The following is a 27,049-nucleotide window of genomic DNA, read 5'->3' on the forward strand; positions in this document are numbered from 1 at the left end:
TTAGGAGAATAAAGGGTAGATAATAGGTGAAGTGTGAAAGAAAAGGGATGGAGTAGAACCAGTTTCTTGCTGTAGAGAAGCTACATGACTAGTCAACACTTTTAGAAGAGTGAGGGGTGGTGGTGGAACTGGAAAGTGAGATAAGTAGTGATGAGGTATCATCACTGTAGGCATAAAACGGTTAACAGACAAGCATGTTTAAAAAGGGTTCACTCGACTACAAATTAACACAAAAATAGTGAAGGATTAACAACTACATTAAGAAGCTTCAAATATTTATACTGGTGTACAGGAAGGCTATGTCAAGGTTCTTGTAGGTCTATAATATTGCTTTTAATACAAGTACGAGGCCTGAAATTTCAATAGGTGGGGTTAGTTGGTTGAATCTGACCCCAGTATTTAACTGGTACTTCATGGACACTTGAGAGATGAAAGTCAAAATTGTTCTTTTCATAGCTACAACAATTATCACAATCCACTTGATTTTGTGTCACAGATTCTCGGATCAAATCCCTTGCTAAACAAATCTACTGAAGAATATGAAATAATAAAAAAAAACAAAAAAACTTACTTTGCCCATTTCTAGAACATAGTCCTCGGGTTCTTCAGGGCTAAAGGAATATAAATAATCAGTTTAGAGATTACAAAATGGCTTTAAAATAAAATTCATATTTAACCAGGAAAAAATAAAAATTATATTTTAAATGTTCAGGTTATTGTAAAACATTTTGTTCATGAATTTATTTGATAAATCTATAACACTAAGAGATAGAATAATGGTTGTAAAATGGGGGCACTGGAATAATGTTTACATAAGCATTTGATGAGAACATGTTACCCTGCTGGTCATTGTCTGGCCGAAAACCAGTACCATTCCTATTTCATGATAGACGAGTTAGCAGGAGCAGACCTAACCATGTTGACCTTTATGGTGTGCAAGTCTCATAAAGAGAAAATTATGATGTAGTAGTAGAAGTAACAGCAATCTTTTTCCCAGCCAGAGAGTAAAGTTGGTGATTGTTGTTAATGTTGAGCGCAAAGTCAGTTTAATGAAACAATTCAATTCAATTCCATTAAATTTTTATTGGCTCAAAAAGCAAAAGCAAGGCCATGTAGGGGGACAGGGAGTTATGTACAGGGAGGGTGGTCATACAAAGAGTTCAGGCCATTTCTGGTCAAGAGAGACTTTGAACCGAGCGGTCATCGGCATCTTCACTATCTCGTCCGGCAGCTTATTCCACGGATCCGCAACCTGGACGGAGAAAGCCCCTCTCCTTCGATTGAGATGAAATCGTCATAGATAGAGCTTTGCGGAGTGACCCCGCAGCCCACAATCTGGAGCAGGAGTGAAGAACAGCTCTTTCGAGAGGTTACACTTTCCGCTTATGATCTTATGGTCGAAAGTATTCCAGTCATGGCTACTTCATTTATTTAGTTTTTAAATCTCAGGGACTAGTTTTGTCCCCTAACCTCCTTTACGTACATAATACAGATGGGTGTGATTTGTAGGTAATTTGGCTGCTTTTTCATGTAGGACAAGTGACTAACTACATAAAGGTCTCTTTCGCAAGGTTTTCAATAATAACAAAACATTCAGAAATACGAACATGCCTTGCCGTTTGCAGCTTTGATGTTAAAAGACTAGTTCCAAAATGAAGAACAGAGTGACAATAATCTCACTTTAGCTTTTCCCATCTTAGACGCTAAGGAAAAAAAAAAAAAAAAAAAAAAGGGGGGGCAGGGGAAAATCAATCAAAATATATCTTACCATAAATAAGAAGGTAATTTCAAGTGTTTCCTTACAGCAGAATATACTTTTAAGAATATGTCTACTAATTCATCAGACCTGTTCATCAGAATAAAAGAATAATTTATATGAATCCAAATACATAGTTTTCAGATAATCCTTTTGAATGTTATTGGAATCTGTCAACAAGGGAATAGCAGAATGCATTTCTTTGATACCCTCTCCCTCATCAGCTTCTATTAAATATAGTTTACTGTATTTGATGGCATAAAAGATGCACTCCCTGCCCTACAAAGTTTCATGAAAAAAAAAAAAAAAAAAAAAAAAACCCACTCCAGGTTATTTATGCAAACTGGGGTTTATATTACAGATTTTAATGCACAAAAACCTTTATTCCCTGAATATGCACTGAGGTGCATATTGGGGTGTCTAATATGCCCGTGTGTCTCTTATGCCATCAAATATGTCCAGTGGTTGTTGTTGAAGATGTTCATGATGACTGCACCTTAGTGGCTGAATGGTTGGCCCTGACCGATAGTTGGATGTGAATCTCTAAGGGTCGTATGAACCCAGCATGTAAGGAACCAGAACAGACATTGCAAGACATCCCATTTGATGTTCTAACAATTCAGTTACTGTCCTTGACTGATACTTTATTTACTGTCTCCTTCGAAAAAGGATGAAAGACAAAGTTGACTTGCATGGAATTTGAACTCAGAGTACAGTGCTGAAACAAACACTATGAGACAATCTACCCAATGCTCCAACAACTTTGCCAGTTCATTCTTTAATCTATATATGCAACACTAACCCTTTCGTTACCAACCTGGTTGAAACCAGCTCTGGCTCTGAGTACAAATCTCTTGTTTTCATAAGTTTTGAATTAAAATCTTCCACCAAACTTTAGTCACAATTTATGTTCCTAACACTAGCTGAATGATAACTAAGTTATTTTACTAAATTCTTTGTTATATTTAAAGTAATTCAAAGAAACACAGAGCATCTCAAATGGCTGAAACCGGTTTTGGCTCTGTAGTACAAATGTCTTGTTTTCATAAGTTCTGAATTAAAATCTTCCATCAAACCTTAGTAACAATTTACGTTCCTAACACTAGCTTAATGATAACTAAGTTATTTTAGTAAATTCTTTGTTATATTTAAAATTAATTGAAAGAAACACAGAGCATCTCGACAGAAATATGGGAACAAAAGGGTTAAAAGCATTCGTGCTGGTGCCATATAAGAAGCACTAGTGATGGTGTCACATTAACCCTTTTGATACCAACCCACCTTGAAACCACTTCTGGCCCTGTAGTACAAATGTCTTGTTTTCAAAAGTTCTGAATTAAAATCTTCCACCAAACCTTAGTCACAATTTATGTTCCTAACACTAGCTGAATGATAACTAAGTTATATTTAAAGTAATTGAAAGAAACACAGAGCATCTCAAAATAAATATAATAACGAAAGGGTTAAATTCACTAGAATTTCTTATTGTGTTTTTATGTGAAAATAAAATTTACACATCTTTTTTATATTTCTTTACATTTTGTGTCTTATAAAACACTGGTTATAAACATGGGGCACCACCTTCTAGATACTCTAGAGGTATCTATTCCTTAATGTACCATCTATCCAACAATGTATATGTAAGAGTATATATTCACAAACGTATACATAAAACACTTGGCCAAATATGCTGTGCAGGATTGAACCAGGATCCATCTTAACCACACAGCCATGCCTATCTATTGAATCAATTTCTTTCAACCTTGTCTTTGTTAAAGAATTAGTGTAAATAAATTAGCATAACAAATTAGCTAAGGAATTATCATAATAAATTAATGCGAGGAAATAGAAATTCAAGGCTTAGTATACAAAGGTTTATTTGAAGTCATTGTATACAGAAAAGTATAGGGACTTGAAAATAATAATGCAAACAATTCCTTACCATTTTAAATGTCCTACATCTGCTAATTGAACTAAATATGTACCCATGAGATCAATGATTCCACCATTTTCCAAACAATCTTCCAAAAATTTCTTTACAAGCTGCTCCTCGGTCTCAAAAACCAGTGGGGTAGATGATTCACTGCTACCAGCTAGAAAAAAAAAACAAACAAATTTCTGAATATATTTCATATTTATTTGGTACACAACTTCCTTCAATATTGCACCCACCAACCAATTCTGTGAAAGGGTCTTGCCTTGCAAGTTACTAAGGTGACTCTACTAGTGCTTGTGCCACAAAAAAAAAAAAAAAGGCCTTAGACTCTATAGAGTGGTTGGTGTTAGAAAAGGCAACCAGCTGTAGAAAATTTGCAAAAGCAGACACTGGAGACCAGCATAGCCATCAAGCTAATCGAATCCTGTTTTGAGAAAGGAAAAGACCTGGAAACCCTAGGTATACATTCGTCATCATTGAATGTCCTGCCTTCTATGTTAGCATGGGTGGGACGGTTTCATAGAAGCTGGCCAGGCAGAACCCTGCACCAGACTTCTGTGACTGTTTTGGCAGGATTTTACAGCTGGATGCCCTTCGTAACACCTACCCCTCCGCAGAGTGGACTTAGTGCTTTTTATGTGGCACAAGCACATATACTTGTGTATATATCGCACTATTTTAACTGAGAAAAAGCTGAGGGACAAATTCTATAAAAGGCAAGGCTAAATCTATGGTAGGAAAAAAATTTTGTATAAAGATTTAACACTAAATTAGGGATGCGACTCACACACAGGTAAATATGGCATTTCAGTAATTTCAAGGTCTGTTTTTTAGTCATAAGAAATTTTAAAAATTACCAGCAGATGAAACACCTTGAGGACTACTTTGTTCTTTTGCTTTGGTATCATCTTCCTCTCGTGCTTCTCTTTAAGTGAGAAAAAAGAAAACAAAAAATCAAATAATAAAAAAACTGAAGGAAGTGATTGAAAAAACATTTACATAAAAAAAAAGAATTTAAATATTAAGAAAGAAATTAAAATTAAAATGAAATTTACAATAAACTGGATGGCAAAAATTTCAGGAGCAAGTCTTCAAGATCTACGTTTTCCTCTTGTTTTTTTCTGGTGGTATTACGCACCTGCCAAATAATGGAAATAAAAGAGGGTTGAATTTATAAGGACAAGACAAAAATAGCTGCGTATTCAGAAATTAGAAATATTACAAGGCAGAATGAAATACCAACACGAGCTGAACGTCTTTTACACGCCACTTCTTCGACAACAGTATTTCGTTTCCGCTTCTGAACCTTACGTGACCCAGCTTCATCAACTTCCATAGCCGTTGTAACTTCAGGAGTATCTACACAGAGAAGGAAGAACATCATTATCAGCAATCACGATAGCCATTATTCTGAAAGTTATGAAGAAACAAAGTCGACTCGTGAATTTTTGAAACCGCCCCCTACCCCTGGGAAACATTTTTTCACAACAAATTCCGACATAATTGGAATATAAAGGAGGAATTTCAATGGTGCTTCGTGGTCTGCTACCACAACAGCTCCTTTATAGGATCCAGTTAACTCAAGACATCATCAGGAGGAACCACGTCCGGTTCCAGCCCCTGCTCCTCTACTGTTTTGATGTGGTGCCCCCTCCCCCCGTTTCAGAGGTGTCTTCAGCTCTGGTGTTGGGTGCAGGTCTTCTTTCTTCTGTTCCCTGGCCTCTTCGACGTAGCATCAACGAGTGTCAGCAGACGACTGACTGTTTTGTCAAATTTTCCCCTTTAAATACCTGCTGTTAGGCTCCAGCAGGCAGCCGCAGCAAGTTGTCACATGACACTGTCTCAACTTTAACTGACCAATAATAATAATAATAATAATAATAATAATAATGAAATAATTGTATACAGTGCTCAGATGCACCACAACTTGTCAAAAGTGTGTATAAAGCATATGCAGTAATGTAGAAATGTCTGGGAAGTGAACAGTGTATGAGTCAGGTACATGCTTGCATGTGTATGGAGGGGAGAAAATCAGGTGTAGTGTTGGCAAATCTCAGGAAGCATGGAAGTTTTGAAGGATGCAGTGCTCCGACAACTAACAACTGATGCCAGCAGTTTGTTCCATGCTTCAGCAACTCTTAGCGTGAAAAAATGTTTCCGAAAGTCATAAAGTATATTTGTAGAAAATTTCATCAAAAACATCCATTTCTCTGGAAGTCTTGAGGAAACAAAGTCGGCGGTGGTGATGGGCGGGGGGACATGCACTTGTGTAGGTACCCCAGAAGGAGCACAGAATGGTGTGCAACTGATCTTGGATTCCTGCAGAAGTAATACTTCAAGCACTGAAATGACAGTCTTAATAATTAGAGGTGAAAGAAATAAAGCTGAAGACTCTTACTGTTTGCTCCTGACGGATTCGGAGATGACATCTGTACAGTAGGAGAGGAGGATGTGCCACTATTCCCTGCCGTTTCAGCAACTTCAGACGATGGTGCCACTGCTGCACCCTCTCCAGCATCTGAAGTCATCTGTGCCTCTTGGTTTGAACTCGGACTGTGAACTTTAGACTCGTGTGCCTCAACAACATTTTTGTCGTTTGCAGGTTTAGGGGTTTTGACATAGGGCGTCAAATCTATACGAAGACCCATACTCTTAAAAAGCGAAAAACAAAAAAATAAAGCAAATAATTAGACACAGGAGAAATTTTGTTGATATTGAAAAATGTTTTACATTACAAAATCTTTAAGCATTCTAATTTTGGCACAAGGCCAGCAATCTTGAAGAGGGGGAGTAAATTGATCACATTGACCCTAGTGCTCAAATGGTACTTGTTTTATGAACACCTGAAAAAGGTGAACAGTAAAGTTGGTTCCAGTGGAATTTAAACTCAGAACATAAAGCCAGACAAAATGCTACTAGCTTACCATCTTACAAAATCTTTATCATAAAAGATGAGCTACAGCAAATATTCTGCTCAATACCTCAGATTTGCTTGTCAGTTATTTGACCTTCACCAGTTGACCATGTCTCTTAGTGGCTGACGATATGTGCATCTCTGATCATGAGCAGAAGTAGTGGGGGAACATCATAGCCATGTGTTGAGAGGGATTGTTAGAGGTTTGGATAATTAACCTTTGGAAACATGGGTGGTTCGTTCAACATCCTCGGACAATCCTTATTCAGGGACCTTTTGAGCGGGATGGGCTACCCGACCAGAAGAAAATTCTAACTGGGCCCCACCTGCAAGGTCTTGTGCTGTTTAACTTGATATGAGATCACCATGTCATGCACATATGGTTGTGATGCATGTGCCTGGTGTACGCTTATAAAATGGGTATACCGGGCTTCGTATATCTTACCCCAGTGTCACTTTGATGGCATGCACTGCTCTCTCAATAATCATTATCATCATCGTCGTTTAACATCCATTTTCCATGCTGGCATGGGTTGGATGGTTTCACTGAGGTCTGGAGAGCCAGCAGCTGCACTAGGCTCCAATCTGATCTGGCAATGTTTTTACAGCTGGATGCCCTTCCTAACACTAACCACTCTGAGAGTGCAGTGGGTAATTTTTACGTGCCAACAGGCACAGGAGCCAGTAAGGGGGTACTGGCCTCAGCTATGATATTGGTTGTACTTGACTCAACAGGCCTCTCAAGCATATCATATTGCATGATGCATCAGGGGTACTTTTAACAGGGCCTGACATGCGTGGCTGTGATCTCACTTTAGTTGCCGGGTTTTCTCAATCACGACATGTAAATACTAATTTTATAATTTCAATTTGCTGGAAGTATTTTTTCAGAAGCATAGGAACCCCCCCCCCCAAAAAAAAACCCTTATAAAATTTTTAGGAACTATGTAGCAATACATATTTAGGAAAAAGAGTTTCTAACAAAAAAAAAAGTAAATATTCATGGATTCTCAATGAAGTTCAATAATGTAATTTCAACAGGATGAATTTACTGAATTAGCCAGGAACAAGAACAATTTGGTTTTACTGGTTTATGTAAAAATTGAAATCAGTTCAGACATACCTTTCGTGGTTCACTGTGGACTATTTCATCATACAAAGCTAAAAGACATTCCCCAACACATTTCCAACTGAAATTAAAGGTTAATAACGATCAGTGAAAAACTATTATTAAGTCCACAACATAATGATACAAATGATGAGTTTTTAGATTTAGGTTTGGGTTAATGGGAGAATCCTGAACACCCCCATGTGACTGAAAGTGGACTAACCGATTACAATAACTAAGAACTGAATGAACTGTCAGTGGTGGGATAGTTGATGATGTTAGTTCGATGTGTTGGTTTAACGGTCAGTAGTCGAATAGTGAATACTGAGGATCGTACCTACATTCAAGTAGAATGGAGTGAGTTCTGTGTTAACTCTTTTACTTGTTTCAGTCATTTGACTGTGGCCATGCTGGAGCACCACCTTTAGTCGAAGAACTCGACCCCATGACTTATTCTTTGTAAGCCTAGTACTTATTCTATCGGTCTATTTTGCCGAACTGCTAAGTGATGGGGATGTAAACACACCAATATTGGTTGTCAAGTGATGTTGGGGGGCAAACACAGACACACAAACATATATATACATATTACAACAGGCTTCTTTCAGTTTCCATCTACCAAATCTATTCACAAGGCTTTAGTTGGCCCGAGGCTATAGAAGAAGACTCTTGCCTGCTACTTGTTTTATTGGGCTCTTTTGCTGAACTGCTAAGTTACAAGGATGTAAACACAAAAACACTAAATCAAGATGTGGTGAGAGACAAACAGACACACATATTTTTTTCCCCACACTACAAAGGGTGAGATGATTTTTAAAAATATATAAATCTGCCTATTGTTGCAGTAACTGATGTTACGACTGGAGATGCTTCTTATAATATAAAAATCAAATTCATGCTGAACTGAGATGAACTGCATAACACAGCCCAACAGAATGTCTGTGGAAGCATTCAAATGCCTGGCCATCGGATTACAAATTTTGCCCCTTTAACCAAACAGCAGCTGTGCTGGTTCCTAGATTAAGACATATTCTTAATCATAATCATTATTTAACGTCTGTGTTCCATGCTGGTATGGGGTGGCCAGTTCAATAGGAGATGGCAAGCCAGAGGACAGTGCTAAGATTTGGAACAGTTTCTTTATTGGATACCCTTCTACACAGAGTTACTGGGGGCTTTATACAAGGCACTGGCACTTGTGAAGTCACCAAGTAATTTATAAGACAAGAGCCCTCAGCTGAGGGGCAGGGTAGTATTGAGAGCAGTGGCTTAATGCCAAATGATGAGAGGTTAAAGTATGATAGAGAGACAGAAGCAGGTGTCTTGCTGTAGAGGAGACACATGGTTACTCAGTTGGAAAAGAAAGAGGATAATGGTGAAGAGGTGTCATGGTGTCAATACTTACCTATATTCTAGAATAGGTTTTGGGAGAGTGAGTGGAGATGGTGGTGGAACATAAGCCAATTCCCGACGAATCTTCCTCATTTCCAGAGCTTCGTTTATGTACTGGAAATACACAATATTTCAATGAAGCTTTTTTTTTGTTTTATTTAATACAACTTCACAAAAAAAAAACGTTTTCAATCTTTTATCTTTTACTTGCTTCAATCATTGGAGAGCAGCCATGCTAGGGGACCATTTTGGAACAGTTTAGTCAAACAAATCAACCTCAGTACTTAATTCTCTTTTAAACCTGATGCTTATGTTATCAGAGACCTGGCACGCCAAGTGAGACCATAACTTCGTGGCCTATGCCAGGGGTGTAACCAGCCCACTTATGCATGTCTTTCCTTCATTCAACACTAAACTCTGCTTGTAAAGACCTGTTGAGGCAGGTGAAATCGAAATCAAAATCAAATTCAATGACTGGCAACTGTGCTAGTGGAGCGCTAAGCACAACAACTGAGCGTGATCGTTGCCAGAGCAGCTAACTGGCTTCTGTGCCGAAAAAGCACCATTTGCACTTGTGCCAGTAGTACTTGAAAAAACATTCGAGCGAGGTCATTGCCAGTACCGCCTGACAGGCCCCCATGCTGGTGGCACGTAAAAAGCACCCACTACACACTCGGAGTGGTTGGCGTTAGGAAGGGCATCCAGCTGTAGAAACTCTGCCAGATCAAGATTGGAGCCTGGTGCAACCATCTGGTTCACCAGTCCTCAGTCAAATCGTTCAACCCATGCTAGCATGGAAAGCGAATGTTAAACGATGATGACACATATAATGGGCTTCCATGCAGTTTCTGTCAACCAAATCCACTCACAAATCATTGGTTGGCCCACAGTTATAGTAAAAGACTGAGATGCCATGCAGTGGGATCGAACCCAGAACCATAACCTTGCAAAGCAGTCTTTTTAACCACACAGCCATACCTGTGCCAGTGTTTGGGTATCTTGCTAATAATATTGGATTTCTTATTCTTTTATTTGTTTCAGTCATTTGACTGCGGCCATGCTGGAGCATTGCCTTTAGTCGAAGAAATCGACCCCCAGGACTTGTTCTTTGTAAGCCTAGTATTTATTCTATCAGTCTCTTTTGCTGAACTGCTACATTACGGGGATGTAAACACACCAACACCAGTTTCTGTTTACCAAATCTACTCACAAGGCTTGGTCAGTCAGGGGCTATAATAGAAGACACTCGCACCAAGATGCCACACACTGAACCTGAGGCCACATGGTTAGGAAACAAGCCATACCTGCTCCTAACTGACATTAGAAGGATTTGAACCCAGAATATAGTGACTTAGATAGTACAAGACGTTTTGCCCGCTGCTCTACCAATTCTGCCATCCATCTTTCTTAATAATGATTATCAAAAACATAAACGAACGAAAACAAACAAATAATGCCAGTTCCTCACCTCATTCTTCTCTTCTTTGTCAGCATGAGTCATCAGCACCACAGGATCACTGAAAAATACATTTTAGAATTTGAATCAGGCAAAAAAAGGGTTAGGGTGAGGGTTTTAGGGTTAGGGTGTTAGGGTTAGGGTTTACTCTCAACAACACTAAGACAACAAACAAAATACTGACAGTAGTGGAGTTGCTAAGAGAAAGTAAAAATGTTGCAAAACGTCAAATATTTACCAGTTGGCAAAGAACATCTTGGACTCCGTTCGCAAAGAAGGTTGTTCTGAAAATATCTGATCTCGAAAAGAAATTGCTTTCATGTATTCTGCATCTTTCTCAAGAGCAGACCCAATATATTTCAGACAAGCTGCAAAAAGAGAAATTATATATATAAATATATATACACACACACACACATATATATATATGCATACACATATCATCATCATCATCGTTTAACGTCCGCTTTCGATGCTAGCATGGGTTGGACGATTTTGACTGAGGGATGGCGAACCAGATGGTTGTCCCAGTCTCCAATCTTGATTTGGCAGAGTTTCTACAGCTGGAAGCCCTTCCTAACGCCAACCACTCTGAGAGTGTAGTGTGTATATATATATATATATATATATATATATATATATATATACACACACACACACACACACATATATATATATATAGATATATATATACACATACACATATCATCATTTAACATCTGCTTTCCATGCTGGCATGGGTTCGACAGTTTGACTAAAACTGGTAAGCTGGAGAGTCACACCAGGTCTCAGACTGATTTGGCATGGTTTCTATGGCTGGATGCCCCTACCTAACGCCAACCACTCCAAGAGTGTAACGGGTGCTTTTTATGTGCCACTGGCATGGGTGCCATTTACATGGCAATGGCCACAACTACGATTTCACAGGTGCCATGACTACAGTTTTTAGCTGAATGAATTAACCTCAGTTCTTCATAAAAAAAAAAAAAATTTAAGCCTGCCACTTGTTTTATTGGGCTCTTTTGCTGAACTGCCAAGTTACAAGGATGTAAACACAAAAACACTGTAAATCAAGATGTGGTGGGAGACAAACAGACACACAAACAAATGCTTGTGTGTGATGGGCTTCTTTCAGTTTCCATCTTTCAAATCCACTCACAAGGCTTTGGATAGTCTCAGGCTATAAGACACTTGCCCAAGGCACCATGCAATGGGACTGAACCCAGAACCATGTGGTTATGAAGCTAACTTCTTACCACACAGCCACGAATTCCATCCAGAGTAAGAATTTTAACGGAAACACCCAAAATATTAAATTTCTCTAAATATGATGAAAAAAACCCACAAACAACCAAATACTTACTCCAATAATCATTCAATACATAGAGGGCTGTGATCAGGTGGTCCATACATGGCCAATGGTTTTTGTTGCAATTAAGACCCTGAATTGTGAAAATAAAAAAGAGATTTATTAGTATTCATCATCATCATCATTTTAATGTCTACTTTTCTATGCTTGTATAGGTTGGATGAAATTTACCGAGGCAGATTTTATATGCCCTTCTCATCAACAACCCATACCTATTTCCAAAAAAAGGTATTTTTTTAATATTTTCCCAAGGCCAGACATGTTTTTGCAGAATATTGGAAATGACATTAATTTAGAATATTCACACAATGTCAAGGTAAAGAGACACAAACATACACACACACAACAGGGTGGTTTTAGTTTCTGTTTACCAAATCCACTCGCAAGGCTTTCGTTGGCCTGGGGATACGATAAAAGATATTCGCCCAAAGTGCCACACAGCAGGACTGAACCTGAAACCATATGGTTGGGAAGCAATTCTTAATCACACATGCACCTATGAAATTTATTGATATTAGAGAATTTTAAAAAAATTGAAAAATTGTATCTTATGTTAAATCTTAAAATATTTATTTCTTTACTACCCACAAGGGGCTAAACACAGAGGGGACAAACAAGGATAGACAAAGGGATTAAGTCAATTATACCGACCCCAGTGCATAACTGGTACTTAATTTATCGACCCCGAGAGGATGAAAGGCAAAGTCGACCTCGGAGGAATTTGAACTCGGAACGTAGCGACAGACGAAATACAGCTACGCATTTTGCCCGGCACGCTAACGTTTCTGCCAGCTCAAATAGAATAAGAATTTTTGTTCTTTTATATAATTTAAGAAAGAGAGAGATAGATGGGGGACACAAACCTGCTGAAAAGAGTAAGCTGCCAGTTGATAGTTATGAATTTCAAGAGCAATGAGGCCGATTTTATACCAAACTGTTACTTCAGTTTCATCAATTGTGACAGCCTGAAATAGAAATTACAGAATTATAAGCACAAATGTAATAAACTCAAATAACTAAATATTAGAGGTAAGACGGTTTGACATCTATTTTTAGCATACAAAGGATCCATATAGTGACCTCTCATATCGTTTATATTTAAATATAATTGACGGTCCTCGGACATTTTTAAGTACGTTGACCACTAATTGAAATTGATATGATTTAATAATATTGTTTAATAATATTAATTTCTACTCTTATTATTTAATTTCAGAGATGTACTTGCATAGCGAGTGACTTGATCTGAGATCGTGTGCTGGAACGAAAACAATTGCAGCGTGGAAGGTGTTTAGAGATGCAGCACAAAGTTTTGTCAGGGAACAGGCCGCAGTCTCAAAGCGACGAAAATATTTTGACAAATTAAATTTAAATGTTGAAGTGAATCTAACGGATTTTGTGTGTTTCTTAAATGGCTTATAAACACCTTCCATGCTGCAATTATTTAATGTCGTATATCTGTGTTCTCTTGCCAGTTGATTCACTGCAATTATTTTCTGGCTTAGAGCGCTAGCACAAGGTCGTTTGAATCGAAGTTAAAATACACGATATTGGAACTCTATGCCTCTGTATCCTCTCACGGAGATGGGTGGTGTCCAGTTTCATTGTTGTGTCAGCACTGATTTCACTGAGGAGACACAGACAATTATTGAATTGTTCCTGTCAAAACCTTAAACTATGGAATTAAGTGCTGTGTTTATTTCTTTTCATCTGTCGAGCTCGTTAACATCTAGCGTCTTACTAAGTTAAGAACACAGATTTAGTGGTAAGATGGTTTGATGTCTATATTTAGCATACAGGGGATCCATATAGTCATCATCATCATCATCATCATTGTATAACGTCCACTTTCCATGCTGGCATGGGTTGGACGATTTGACTGAGGGCTAGCGAACCAGATAGCTGTACCAGGCCCCAATCTGATCTGGCAGAGTTTCTACAGCTGGATGCCCTTCCTAACGCCAACCACTCCAAGAGTGTAGTGGGTGCTTTTACGCGCCACCGGCACGGGGGCCAGCCAGGCGGTACTGGCAATGACCTCGTTCGAATGGTGCCTTTTACGCGCCACCGGCATGCAGGCTAGTTAGCCGCTCTGACAACAATCACGCTCAGATGGTGCTCTTAGCACCCTACTAGCTCGGGGCTCAAGTGCCAGTAAGGTGACGCTGGTAACGATCACACTCAAATGGTGCCTTTTATGTGCCACTGGCATGGAAGCCTGTTAGCCGCTCTGTCAACGATCACACTCGTATGGTGTTCTTTGCACCCCACTAGCACGGATGCCAGTCATCAATGTTTATAAATATTAGTTTCTTAACTAAAAATGTCACCAGTTTTTTTCGGTGGAGTGAAAATTAAATTATCAAAGCTGACAAAGACCTTTCCATCGAGTAAAAGAAAACGTAACTATAGTTATTGAAATGGCAGTATTTTTAAAATGGAAACATTTTATAAAGGAAATATAATAATTACCTTCAAAAAATATTGGATAGCTCTGTGAGTATCATTGCGTCTGTGAGCCATGGCAGCTAAGTTTTTGTAGGTTGAATAAAGCATCTGAAGCCCAGGGTGAACAGGATTATCACCCTCTTCATCTACTATCCTGTTTGCCTGAAATATAAACATTTTATACTAGAATATCATTATCATCGTTTAACGTCCGCTTTCCATGCTAGCATGGGTTGGACGATTTTGACTGAGAACTGGCAAACCAGATGGCTGCACCAGGCTCCAATCTTGATCTGGCAGAGTTTCTATAGCTGGATGCCCTTCCTAATGCTAACCACTCAGAGAGTGTAGTGGGTACTTTTTACGTGCCACTGGCACGGGGCCAGTCAGGCGGTACAACCATACTGTGGTCCACGAGGTGCTCTGCCCTGTCAACCTTTTCCCTCCCCCCATTCACATTATTGTTACATATGAACTGAATGTGCCATATTCTAAAACATTTAAACTTTTAGTATTCCGATTGCTCAGTCAAATGTAATGCTTATTTATTCACATTGTCTTGAATTAATCATGCATTATCTCATAGCTTTGAGATTTCAATGATGTGATTATTTATTTTTACTGATATTGTAGAGTCAGTGTGAAATGTTGGATCTGGCCAGAATATCTTGGCTGCTTTGAATTTTTAAAGGTTAATCATACAAAAAAATGTTATGTAGCCTATGAGACAATATTTTGGACATTGAGCTTATCTTTAGAGATCATCATCATCATCGTTTAACATCCGTTTTCCATGCTGGCATGGGTTGGATGGTTTAACTGGAGACTGGCAAGCCAGCAGGCCACACCAGGCTCCAATCTGATCTGGCAATATTTCTACAGCTGGATGCCCTTCCTAACACCAACCAACGAGTAAAAACGTTTGTTTCTAAAGAAGTTTCCATACCTCCAACAGAAAGTCTTGTTCTAAGAGGTCCTCAAAGGTTTCTTCTGCTTTATCAAAATCCCCTTCTATTTGAAGGTTAAGAGCTTGATTGTAGACAGTGTAAGCTTCGGATTCCTACAAATAATTTGAAAAATACAAATAAAATTTAGAGGCAAAAATGGTTTTCAGAAACAACAAAAAAAGAAAAAGAAAAAAGGAAAAATTGCAAGACAAGTGAGAAACAATATAGAATATGTCAAAACTTTATCAATTATCAATATCAACATTAACAATATGTTTAATTATCTCTGCTCTACAGACACTTTAAATCTCAACTAGCATAGTCCATCTAATTAAAAACAGGTACTACAAGATAGAAATACCTATTTCTTAATTTCCCTCAAGGGGCTAAACACAGAGGGGACAAACAAGGACAGACAAATGGATTAAGTCGATTATATTGACCCCAGTGTGTCACTGGTACTTAATTTATCGATCCTGAAAGGATGAAAGGCAAAGTCAACCTCGGCAGAATTTGAACTCAGAACGTAAAGACAGACGAAATACCTATTTCTTTACTGCCCACAAGGGGCTAAACACATAGGGGACAAACAAGGACAGACAAATGGATTAAGTCGATTATATTGACCCCAGTACGTAACTGGTACTTATTTAATTGACCCTGAAAGGATGAAAGGCAAAGTCGACCTCAGCGGAATTTGAACTCAGAACATAACGGCAGACGAAATACTGCTAGGCATTTCGCCTGGCATGCTAACAATTTCGCCAGCTTGCCGCTTACATTCATACATGTCTTTAGTGAGAAAAAACAAATCAGGTTACAAGAGTTAGCATAGTTTTCATTGAAACTCCTGCTTTTGAATGCTATGTTTGGACAGCATATATGCAAATCATTCTTTCCAATTTTCCTTTGTATACCTGTAGCATTGGTAACTCAATCTCTACAAAAATCATCATCATCGTTTAGTCTGGCGAATCATTTGGCTGCACCAGGCTCCAATCGTAATCTGGCAGAGTTTCTACAGCTGGATGCCTTTCCTAACGCCAACCACTCCGAGAGTGTAGTGGGTGCTTTTTATGTGCCACCGGCACGGGGGACATTTAGGCGGTACTGGTAATGACCTCGCTCGAATCTTTTTACACATGCTACTGGCACAAGTGCCAGTAAGGCGATGCTGGTAACGATCATGCTCGAATGGTACCTTTTACGTGCCACCAGCACAGAGCCAGATAGTCGCTCTGGCAACGATCACACTTGAATGGTGCCTTTTACGTGCCACCGGCACGGAAGCCAGTTAGCCGCTCTGGCAACGATCATGCTCGGATGGTGCTCTTAGCACCCTACTAGCATGGGGCTAGAAAAATTATGATGATACTGTATCATCAACTTATTATTGTATTGCAGCCATTCTTCAGCACACAGATGTCAACGTCTTGCTCTGAAGCCCAGCTTCCTCAAGACACGTGCAACTCAGCCTCTTTTCTCTCACAATTATCAAAATGAAAATAAGACTTACCTGAGCCTCTTTTGTAATTGAAAGAATGTCATCGGACGAGTCATCCGAGTCGCCACTTTCGTGGTCATTTAATGCTGATATTCGAATCTAAAAAGAAAGAGAGAGAGGAAAAACTTTATAATTATTTCTTTCTTTTGAATAAGTACAAGGCTAAATTTGGTAGGAAAAGGGTCACTACAAAATTTTATGACTCAACAGGAGTGGCTGTGTGGTAAGTAGCTCGCCGTGTTCGGACGTGTTTTTTTGGCTGCTCAAGTTGCCACGTGCTTCGACGTGAAATGTTGAATTTTTGAGACTCGACTAAAGGTAGGAATTTTGTATTTCTGCAAGCGAAGTGAATTTTATTGCTCGCATTTAATGTTTTTTAGCATTTAATATTTTTTAGCGGGTAATAAACTCTACTTTGCTCCGGAGATGTATTTTTTCTGCCTGTTGTCGAGTTTAAAGTCTCACTTTGCAGTGAGAATTGTGTTTTTTTGAGGAGGCATAGCCCCACCTCAAAAATTAACGTGTGTAATTGCCTTTGTCTTCGGATATACCAACGGAGTACCAAGAATATTAACACAAGTGGATTACCAGTGGCCTGGAATACCTTTTTGGCCGGGAAAAAATAAAAAAAAAAAAAAATAACAATTCCTTTGCCTGGATTTGAACTCTCTTCTGCTATCTTTTATTTAAAAAAAGAAAAAACTTTTTTGAACTGCTGTTTCTAATTTTGTTTCTTCCCTTCTGTTCTGTTTTTTATTCTCCTTTTCTTGTCTATTTATTTTTATCACGTTGAACTATATTTTGAACTTTTGTTATGGCAAAGGAGTTTACCATATGGGAGTTGACACCTCCGAAAAGTTATCTGAAGGAGCTGGAAGATAAGACCGTGGTCCTGAGGACTTATTCAAAGTCGCTCAACACCATCACGGTCTTTCCGAAGGCAAAAATAATTGAAGAGCTGGCAGATTATATGCCAGCCGTGAAATACATTACATGGGGAGCCAAATACGCAACGGTTTGGTTGCTGTTTGACTCCCAAAAGCAGCTTGCAATTTCGCAAGAAGGCCCATTGAGGGCAAAGAGATTTTATTTCTCCCTAGTTACAAGGGAGAAAAACTAACAAGACTATGGGTCTGCGGCCTGCCACCCGGCATTGAACCCGAGTGGATAGAAGACTCTATCCGCCGGGGTCTGGGTGGTAGTAACGCAAAAATCCTAAATGTTAGGATACAACCTGCGGCTGATTGGGAGGGGTCAAAGGCTACTTTGACACTATGGACCCAGTCAGCCAAGAGTCTGGTTTTGCCGGACTTTTTGAGGATGGCCGGGTCCAGGTATCCAGTGATGCTTGAGGGACGCTCCCCCAAGTGTCACCTGTGCCTGGAGCCTGGACATATCAAGAGGAAGTGTCCCGGGGGCCGTGGTGCTGCCCTGGAGCATGAAAAGGAAAAGGTGCCCACCGCCCCCTCATTGGAGGGGGAGACGGAAGTCGTGGAGGAAGTTGCCTCCACGAAAAGAAAAAGACAGGTGAGCAACAATGGTTGCTCACCAAAGAACGTACAGACGGAGGAGGAGGATAGTGAACCCCCGCGTCTGACGAAGGTGCCCCCCGGGCTAGCAGCCTCTAAAAAAAAGAGGAAAAAGAGAATAAGAGGTCGGACTGCTGACGTTTCTGTGTCGCCGACGGAGCCGCGGGTGGGATGTGTGCCACCCGCAGACAGGGCTCCGTCAGTGGGAAGTGTGCCACTGACGGATCAGTGTGAGGTCCCTTCCTGTGAAGAGGAGTTGTTTCTCCTCCTTTACCACAAGGGAGGGAAGGTGGAAAAGTTTTTGAATGGCTTGGGTGACCGAGAACGCAAGGACACGGTCGGCTCAAGGAGTCCGTCATGGCCTCCGCGGGTAGCTGCGGAGGTAGTAACGGAAAACATTTTGTCAAGGGTCGCAGAGACCTTTGAGAGGAAACATTTTACTTTTCTCTTTGCAGGCCTCGACTTGTCGTCGCAGAGTTGTCTGCAGGCGGCAAGACAATTTGCTTCGGGGACCTGACGGAGAATTTTTGTCAATTCATATACTGCCCTTGTGGCAAAAGAAATGAAAGAAAGAACTTGGTAAGAGGTTTTAGTGCCTCCTTCGTGTAAGAGGTTTGCAACCTCATGTCGATTTATTGAAACAAAAGAAAATTGAACTTATTGAAAAAAAGAACAATGTCTTAGAGAAGCGGAAGTCGGCGGGCGCTTTCGTCTTCTCCCATCATCATCTTCACTTCATCACCATCATTCATTAATGTCTATTTCCAGCCCGTAGCTACTATCTGTGTACTGCCCTTGTGGCAAATTAAATGAAATAAAGTAGCTTGCTAACCAACCACATGGTTCCGGGTTCAGTCCCATTGCGTGGCATCTTGGGCAAGTGTCTTCTGCTATAGCCTCGGGCCGACCAAAGCCTTGTGAGTGGATTTGGTAGACGGAAACTGAAAGAAGCCTGTCACATATATGTATATATATATATATGTATGTGTGTGTGTATATGTTTGTGTGTCTGTCTTTGTCCCCCTAGCATTGCTTGACAACCGATGCTGGTGTGTTTACGTCCCCGTCACTTAGCGGTTCGGCAAAAGAGACCGATTGAATAAGTACTGGGCTTACAAAGAATAAGTCCCGGGGTCGATTTGCTCGACTAAAGGCGGTGCTCCAACATGACCGCAGTCAAATGACTGAAACAAGTAAAAGAGTAAAGAGTAAACATGGCTAAACACAATGAGAAAGGCATGAACACCACTAAATGCTATTATTCTTCCTTCATAAATCTTTCACATCATCATCATCATCATCATTTAACATCCATTTTCCATGCTGACATGGGTTGGATGGTTTGAGTAGAAAAGAACAATTATGGATCAAATATTTTATTCACACTTAAACCTAAGTTCTTTATTCCATGTGGCCACACAGAGATTCTTTTGAACTTGTCACCTCTGGGAATAGTAAAAGTATATAGTTGTGACCTAGCATGGTCACATCCAAAAGTGACAGGAATGTATTATCAGGCGTTAGGAAGGGCATCCAACTGTGGAAAGGGTGTCTAGCCGTAGAATAACATGCCTAAGCTAACATGGGAACTTGACACGGATCCATTATGGCTTGCTGGATCCTGTCAAACTGTCCATTTTCCATGCGGACATGGGAAATGGATGTTAAATAGTAATGATGATTCTTTTACTGGTTTCAGTCATTTGACTGCGACCATGCTGGAGCACCACCTTAAGGGGTTTTAGTCGAAGAAATTGCCCCCAGGACTAATTCTTTGTAAGACTAGTACTTATCCTATCGGTCTCTTTTGCTAAACCACTAAATCATGGGGATGTAAACACACCAGCATCGGTTGTCAAGCGATGGTGTTGGGGAGGGAGGGGGACAAACACACACACATTTTTATTCTCTCTGTTTATTTCCTCATGTTCCTTTCTGTTGAAGAGCGTAGGTTCGAAACGTAAAAAACCCTCAACTTCCCAAGTGTTAAACTAATACACCAGTTTGTTGTTTACACACCCGTCTTCGTCTTTTGTTTTTCTGTAAATTTCAACTATATATATATATATTACTAGCAGTATCGCCCGGCATTGTTCGGGTTTGTTTCGACCCTTTAGAATTGGAATTTTTGCATTATGTAGCTTGTTATTCTCTTTAAGTGAACATTTTTCTGGTTGAAATACAGTAAAAAATGGCGACACAGCAGTCAAAAAATCGTAAAAAATAGGGATTTTCATAGAAAAAAAGCACCTTTTTAATGTAAATAATTTTTGGTGTTAACATGGTCCGATTTGAATTCTATCTTCTACGGAAAGAAGAGCAAGCCTTCTTCTATCATACTCTCAATTTTGGTCAACTTGCGCCACAGGGTCTCGGAGGAGATAGTGTTAGTTGAAGGCTACCAAACCTGCCATACACAGACAACTTCAGCTTTATATATATACGACAGGCTTCTTTCAGTTTCCATCTACCAAATCCACTCACAAGGCTTTGGTCGGCCTAAGGCTATAGTAGAAGACACTTGCTCAAGGTACCACGCAGTGGGACTGAACCCGGGAACCGTGTGGTTGGGAAACAAGCTCCTTACCACACATATTTCTAGTTTTCTTTTCTTTCTTAGTGAGCGACGCTAGAAACTGCTACTTTCATTTTGTCATTATTATTTGGTGGCCAGCAAAGATGGGGGGGAGGAGGAGTTGCAATTAACATTCGGTTTTGTGTGTGTTTAGTTCAATTTTCTATTTCGTCCAACATTTTGCTCATTCAGGCGAATAAACGTATTCAATATTTAACAAACTTTTATAATTTCCCCAAATATAGGGATCAGGGAGACGAACTTTTGAATAAATATATGTTTCTCTGTATGGAGACGCCGTGGCTTCATTACTCTTATATAACAATGCTTTTACAAGTATTTTCTGACATTCTATTCATCTGAAAATATCTTCCTTTTGTGTTTCTATTCTTCCTTCTGTCTTTCCTCCAAACTTTGGCTTTTTCTTCCGTTTTATATTCCTTCTCATTCGTCTCTCTCTTCCTCTAATTTCTTACTGGAGTCATTAAAAAAAAAAAAAAAATCTATGTAGTTTATCATTTAATTCGCTTGAAAACGGTTTAGATATTGAATAGATTATTCTGCTTCTCCATAGTTCATACCCAATGATTTAAAGAGAAAATCGAACTTTATTCAACAATGTACGCGGAAGAGATAGAGAGAGCAGCAACGTATGTTAATTGCAATTGCAAACCTACGTGTATATATATATATAAAATCATATTCCAGGATCGATCGGCGAGGATTGTTGAAATGAAAAGTTCAAGCTGGTCTCGGAATATATCACACACACACACACAGACAGACACACACTCAAGACAGGGAAGCATTATAATATTTAACAATGACTAAAAGATGCTACCTTTCATAAAGAACAGGCAAAATACACTTCTGTATTAAAAATAAACAGACATAAAATGAGCCTGGGCGAAAGAAATGTAAGTGTAGTAGGATGTCTAAAAAATATGGAATCATTGTTGAAAGAGGGATAAAGAAAAACGGAATGTATACAGCGGCCAAAGAATTAAGGTGACAAACTGAACACACACACACACACAATTATATATATATATAAGGATAAGATCGTTAATTTGGCCGGCATGGGAATAAAAACCTTCAAAGGTAATAATTATTATTAAAATTATAATCTAGGGCATCTAAGAGATACCGCCACGCTGGAAATAGCAGCCAAAACCTGACTCTAAAACCACATTTAATGTGGTTTTAGAGTCAGGTTATGGCTGCTATTTCCAGCATGGCGATATCTCTTAGATACCCTAAATTATAATCTTATATATATATATAACAATACTGAATCCTTTTATTACTTTAGATAGATAAGAATAAATACGATAAAAAAATTCGACGTAAAAGAAAATGTAGGAAAAAAGATTTTAGGAAATTAGAATTGTTGATTGTCAGAAGGAAGAAGCACAATGGGTTGAGAAAGAACCACATTTCTTTTCTTCTAACACTTATCACTTTCAAAGTATCATCGTTCGTAGATGAGGTAAAGAATAGAGAGAAATCTTGTTCTTGGGGTAAATATCAGAAAAACTGGGGAAAGCGAACGAGAATCTTTTTGATATTCCAACTTCAACTGAAAGTTAGCGGAGATAAGACATAATATCTGCAGAAATTGGGAATAATTATTGGTTTGGAGAAGCATGAATGGTCATATATGAGCTTCTGCTGTTTCATTGTCTTTGAGCAACTTTCAAGTTTTTAAGCGCAATTTTTACAGAATTTACATAATTTCAGGAAAACCACCTAAAAGTACTCATTAATTTGTGTATATATATATATATATATATATATATATATATATACAAGATAAGAAAATGGAGAAATACATCTAAATCAAATATCAATTACCAGATAATACTCAATCACATACTTTATTAAACCACCACATAAGAGACTGTAGGGTTAAACATAAAAAAAGCAGAACAAATCAGTGTACATAAAGGAATGTACATAAAAGAGTAATGTTGTATAATAAGTAGAATATATATAAAAAAAAAGAGAATATAAATATAAGTAAATATAACCCCTATCTCAATTTATATATATATATATAGTTTCTTTTGAATCTTTGAATTTCTAGACACTGGTAAGAGAAGAGATACCACCTGAAAAACGAAATCAGTTGAACAAGCACTTTCTATGATGGCTGATGTGTTTTCACTCAAAATAATCAACCCATTATGAAAGTAGCAATGATTTTTTATTAACAAACGGAAAGGAAGGTGATGTTAACTCTAGCAATTAAACTCCAAAATGCAAGAGAGCAAACTGATTACTCTAATTACTCCATCTAATCCGGCATTCTGCTGTCATTTACAGCCTCTAGTGCTCTCGGAGAATAATAATTTCTTTAATTAACAAAGAATATCCGAATATGAACTCAGGTAACACAATGCGCGCATGTATATTTCCCCCGCTTCCCAACAAATAAATAGATGTATTATCATTTCATGTATACACTGCGTCGAGTTATTTTAAAATTTCGGTTTCGGTTTAAAATCGAATCGTCAGTGCAAAGAACCCATTTTATGGAGAATTCAAGTGTAGTTTTGCAAAGATATATTCAATTATTTTATGGCAATGCAACTCAATTAAGACTATGTTGCGCGAGAACAGAAAAAAAAACAGTATCTAGGAAGCCTGTTGTTTATTGTATAACTAATCAATAAATTATTAGTTAAATCGCGATCGCCGTTAAATGTTTAAAATGAAACAGGTTTAAAACTATAAGTTATATATAAATCCGAAAATTTTACGAAGAAGTAAATATATATGTATATATATATGTGTGTGTGTGTATATATATATGTGTGTGTATATATATATATGTGTGTGTATATATATATATATGTGTGGTGTATATATATATATGTGTATATATATATGTGTATATATATATATGTGTATATAATATATATATATATATATAATATATATATATATATATATATAATATATATATATATGTGTGTATATATATATGTGTGTGTATATATATGTGTGTGGTATATATATATATATATATATGTGTGTATATATATATATGTGTATTATATATATATATGTGTGTGTATATATATATATATATAAATTAGAGATAAAACCACTATTATGCAACTCAAACAGTGCTAGACAAACCAATACATAAATAACCAATATATATATATAATTAAAAAAATATATATATATATAACTTATAACTAGATCTCAAAAAGTATAAAATGAATGATAAATATATAATATAATATATATATATATATTGGCGCATAACAAATAAGTAGGAAGAAATAAATAAGTGATAACAGTTTATGTTAAACAGCCATCACAGCTAAGTGTAAACATTTTAATTACGGGAAGCATGAAGAAATGTATGTTTCATTATTAGCCACACAGGGCTGTACACAGACGGGACAGATTACAAAGGAGGGCTTTTCTTTTGGGGGAAGAAAAAACAAAGTGGGGTAGGTTTTCCATCAAAAGGGATCGTAAAAGGGGACGAAAAGAAAGAAAGAAAAAACGAAGATAAAAGTATGATTATATATATATATATATATATATATATATATATCTATATATATATATATAATCATACTTTTATCTTCGTTTTTTTCTTATATATATATATATATATATATATATATAAGATTAATTAAGGGTAGAAATTGATATTAGGCAATTAAAACCAGTGGTCTAGCATATTAAAAGGAATCCGAAGATTAAAATATTTATATATACCAGTCCTTAATTGGTATATATATATATATATATATATAATATTAGGGAGTATATATAAACTTGCAGGGAAAAATTAGATTTAGGATTAAATCAAATTTCACAGTGTAAATATAAATTAAATTAATTATATTTATTTTTTTGTTTTTTTATGTTTTGGTTTATGTCTATCATTGTTTGAGTTGCCTAATAGTGGTTTTATCTCTAATTTAATTTAATTAATATATATATATATTTCTGTTTTTGTTTTCCAGTTTCAGCTCTTGAGCTGTGGCCATGCTGGGGCACCATATATATATATATATATATATATATATATATATATATACAAAGTAAGATAGGGGTTATGAATGTAACCCACTATGGGATATCAGTTATCCAATATACTGCAGGTAAAGTACCCAAACACTGAATACATAAATGCTTTTAATTGCAATTAATTCATTTATTGTATTAAATGGGTGAAGGTAAAGAAATATATTTAATGTGTATGTGTCTTAATGAAATGAAAACAAGTGCTAGGCATGTGAAATATATGTCAGAGCCATACAAATAAATCCGTTTTATAAAGAATAAAAGGAAAAAACCAAACATTCGGATAGAAAGATGGAATGTCACAAAAATTGAGTTCTTCCTTATTGTTTGGCTGAGAGAATTGTGTCAGAATACATTTTAAAAATATTAATAGTACTTACCATTTTGCAATAGGATAGCGCCTTTTCTCACGCAGGTGCAACATACCTAGGAGGAATGCATGATGGTTTTTGAGATGATTTTTACAAAGATGAAAAGGTAAATGCAACTGAAAGCTATCCAAGAACCGCCATGCGCCCATCAGGGCGCCACCATAACGTTCTTTGGTATTGTGGACAGCATTTTCAGTTTCGTAAAAATGCAGTTGGTTAATTAATGGAATATTTAGGTACTGTTGGTATTAAAACGATAGAATTCCTTCGTAAATAAATTTAAGAACTATTGTTGATTTATTTAAATGTTGTTTATGAAAATAGATACGTAACATTTTGTGATTGTTTAAAAAATCTGCGCTTAAAGCTGTCAGCTGAATTGACAATCTTAATTGCGTTATTTAGGCGGCGAGCTGGCAGAATCGGTAGCACGCTGGGCGAAATGCTGAGCGGTATTTCGGCTGCCGCTACGTTGTGAGTTCAAATTCCGCCGAGGTCGACTTTGCCTTTCATCCTTTCGGGGTCGATTAAATAAGTACCAGTTACGCACTAGGGTCGATATAATTGACTTAATCCCTTCGTCTGTCCTAGTTTGTCCTCTCTGTGGGTAATAAAGAAATAGGTATTTCGTCTGCCGTTACGTTCTGAGTTCAAATTCCGCCGAGGTCGACTCTGCCTTTCATCCTTTCGGGGTCGATAAATTAAGTACCAGTTACGCACTGGGGTCGATGTAATCGACTTAGTTCGTTTGTCTGTCCTTGTTTGTTCCCTCTGTGTTTAGTTCCTTGTGGGTAGTAAAGAAATAGGTATTTCGACCGTTCTTAGTTCAAATTCCGCCCATGTTGACTTTGCCTTTAATCCTGAGATTGATGTAATCAACTAGCCATGCTTCCACAACATTTTGGGCTTTGTGCTTATAATAATATGTTTCTTTATTAGCCACACAGACAGGACAGATTACAAAGTAGAGCTTTTCTTTTTGGGGGGAAAAAAAGAAAAAAAAGTGGGGTAGGTTTTCAATCAAAAGGGATCATAAAAGGGGAAGAAAAAAAAGAAAAAGAAAAAAAACCATCCGAAAGTTTTATTAAGGCCGAGTTGCAAATAGGCAAATTTCGTTGGCTTCCTGAGACCGAACTACTGTGCTATCTCAAATATTATAGTGGGAAAGCAAGTCGACTGCATCGACTCCACAGCTCGACAGGTACTTATTTTGTTGACCCTGAAAACTCGATCTCGGCGGAATTTGATCTCAGTATGTGCAGAACGGGAGAAACAGTACACACCTCATCCGATGCGCTACTGATGCTGCTAGCTCGCCACCAAAGAAAATTGAATAATACTTTCTGAATATTAGACAAACACATATTGATGACGATCAAATTGAAGGGTTTGACTTGAGCCAAAATAAAAAAAAATGAAAAAAAACCCCAGAAATATATAGTGTAATAGGCGTAAACAACTTGCTGTAAACGAATATGAAAAAAATTTGAGCTTGCGAACGGTGGAGGGGATTTGGAAAGTTCACATCGTCAGACCATGACCTTTGAACTCTTGTGTTTAACCTGAGGAAAAAAAAAAATTAATAGTGTAATAGGTGTACAACAACATGTAGTAAACAAATATGAAAAACAAATGTGTGCTCGCAAACGGAGGGATGGAGGAGAGGACTCGGAAAGTTCACATCGTCAGAT

The 27,049-nt window shown here is 37.8% G+C and overlaps 1 protein-coding gene across 3 annotated transcripts in view; it reads right to left on the reverse strand.

Moving 5' to 3' along the window:
- Positions 1 to 25,612, reverse strand: part of LOC115217009 (calcineurin-binding protein cabin-1) — a 70,936-nt gene extending 45,324 nt beyond the window's left edge. Inside the window, exons 1-17 of one of the 3 annotated variants that reach the window (XM_036507204.1) lie at positions 25,368 to 25,612; positions 16,843 to 16,929; positions 15,326 to 15,439; positions 14,404 to 14,541; positions 12,795 to 12,896; positions 11,926 to 12,004; positions 10,801 to 10,930; positions 10,575 to 10,623; positions 9,120 to 9,220; positions 7,730 to 7,796; positions 6,091 to 6,343; positions 4,936 to 5,051; positions 4,748 to 4,830; positions 4,550 to 4,617; positions 3,699 to 3,849; positions 1,769 to 1,846; positions 572 to 611 (exon numbers count right to left, since the gene is read on the reverse strand). In XM_036507204.1, the coding sequence (XP_036363097.1) occupies positions 572 to 611; positions 1,769 to 1,846; positions 3,699 to 3,849; positions 4,550 to 4,617; positions 4,748 to 4,830; positions 4,936 to 5,051; positions 6,091 to 6,343; positions 7,730 to 7,796; positions 9,120 to 9,220; positions 10,575 to 10,623; positions 10,801 to 10,930; positions 11,926 to 12,004; positions 12,795 to 12,896; positions 14,404 to 14,541; positions 15,326 to 15,439; positions 16,843 to 16,929; positions 25,368 to 25,370 (1,659 nt within the window). In that variant the 5' untranslated portion in view covers positions 25,371 to 25,612. The remainder of the gene's footprint in view (positions 1 to 571; positions 612 to 1,768; positions 1,847 to 3,698; positions 3,850 to 4,549; positions 4,618 to 4,747; positions 4,831 to 4,935; positions 5,052 to 6,090; positions 6,344 to 7,729; positions 7,797 to 9,119; positions 9,221 to 10,574; positions 10,624 to 10,800; positions 10,931 to 11,925; positions 12,005 to 12,794; positions 12,897 to 14,403; positions 14,542 to 15,325; positions 15,440 to 16,842; positions 16,930 to 25,367) is intronic. The other 2 variants (XM_029786534.2, XM_029786533.2) reach the window with 2 other exon arrangements.
- Positions 25,613 to 27,049: the final 1,437 nt, after the last annotated feature.

The sequence above is a fragment of the Octopus sinensis genome, linkage group LG11, assembly GCF_006345805.1.
Source record: "Octopus sinensis linkage group LG11, ASM634580v1, whole genome shotgun sequence".
In the NCBI taxonomy this organism is placed as follows: Eukaryota; Metazoa; Mollusca; class Cephalopoda; order Octopoda; family Octopodidae; genus Octopus; species Octopus sinensis.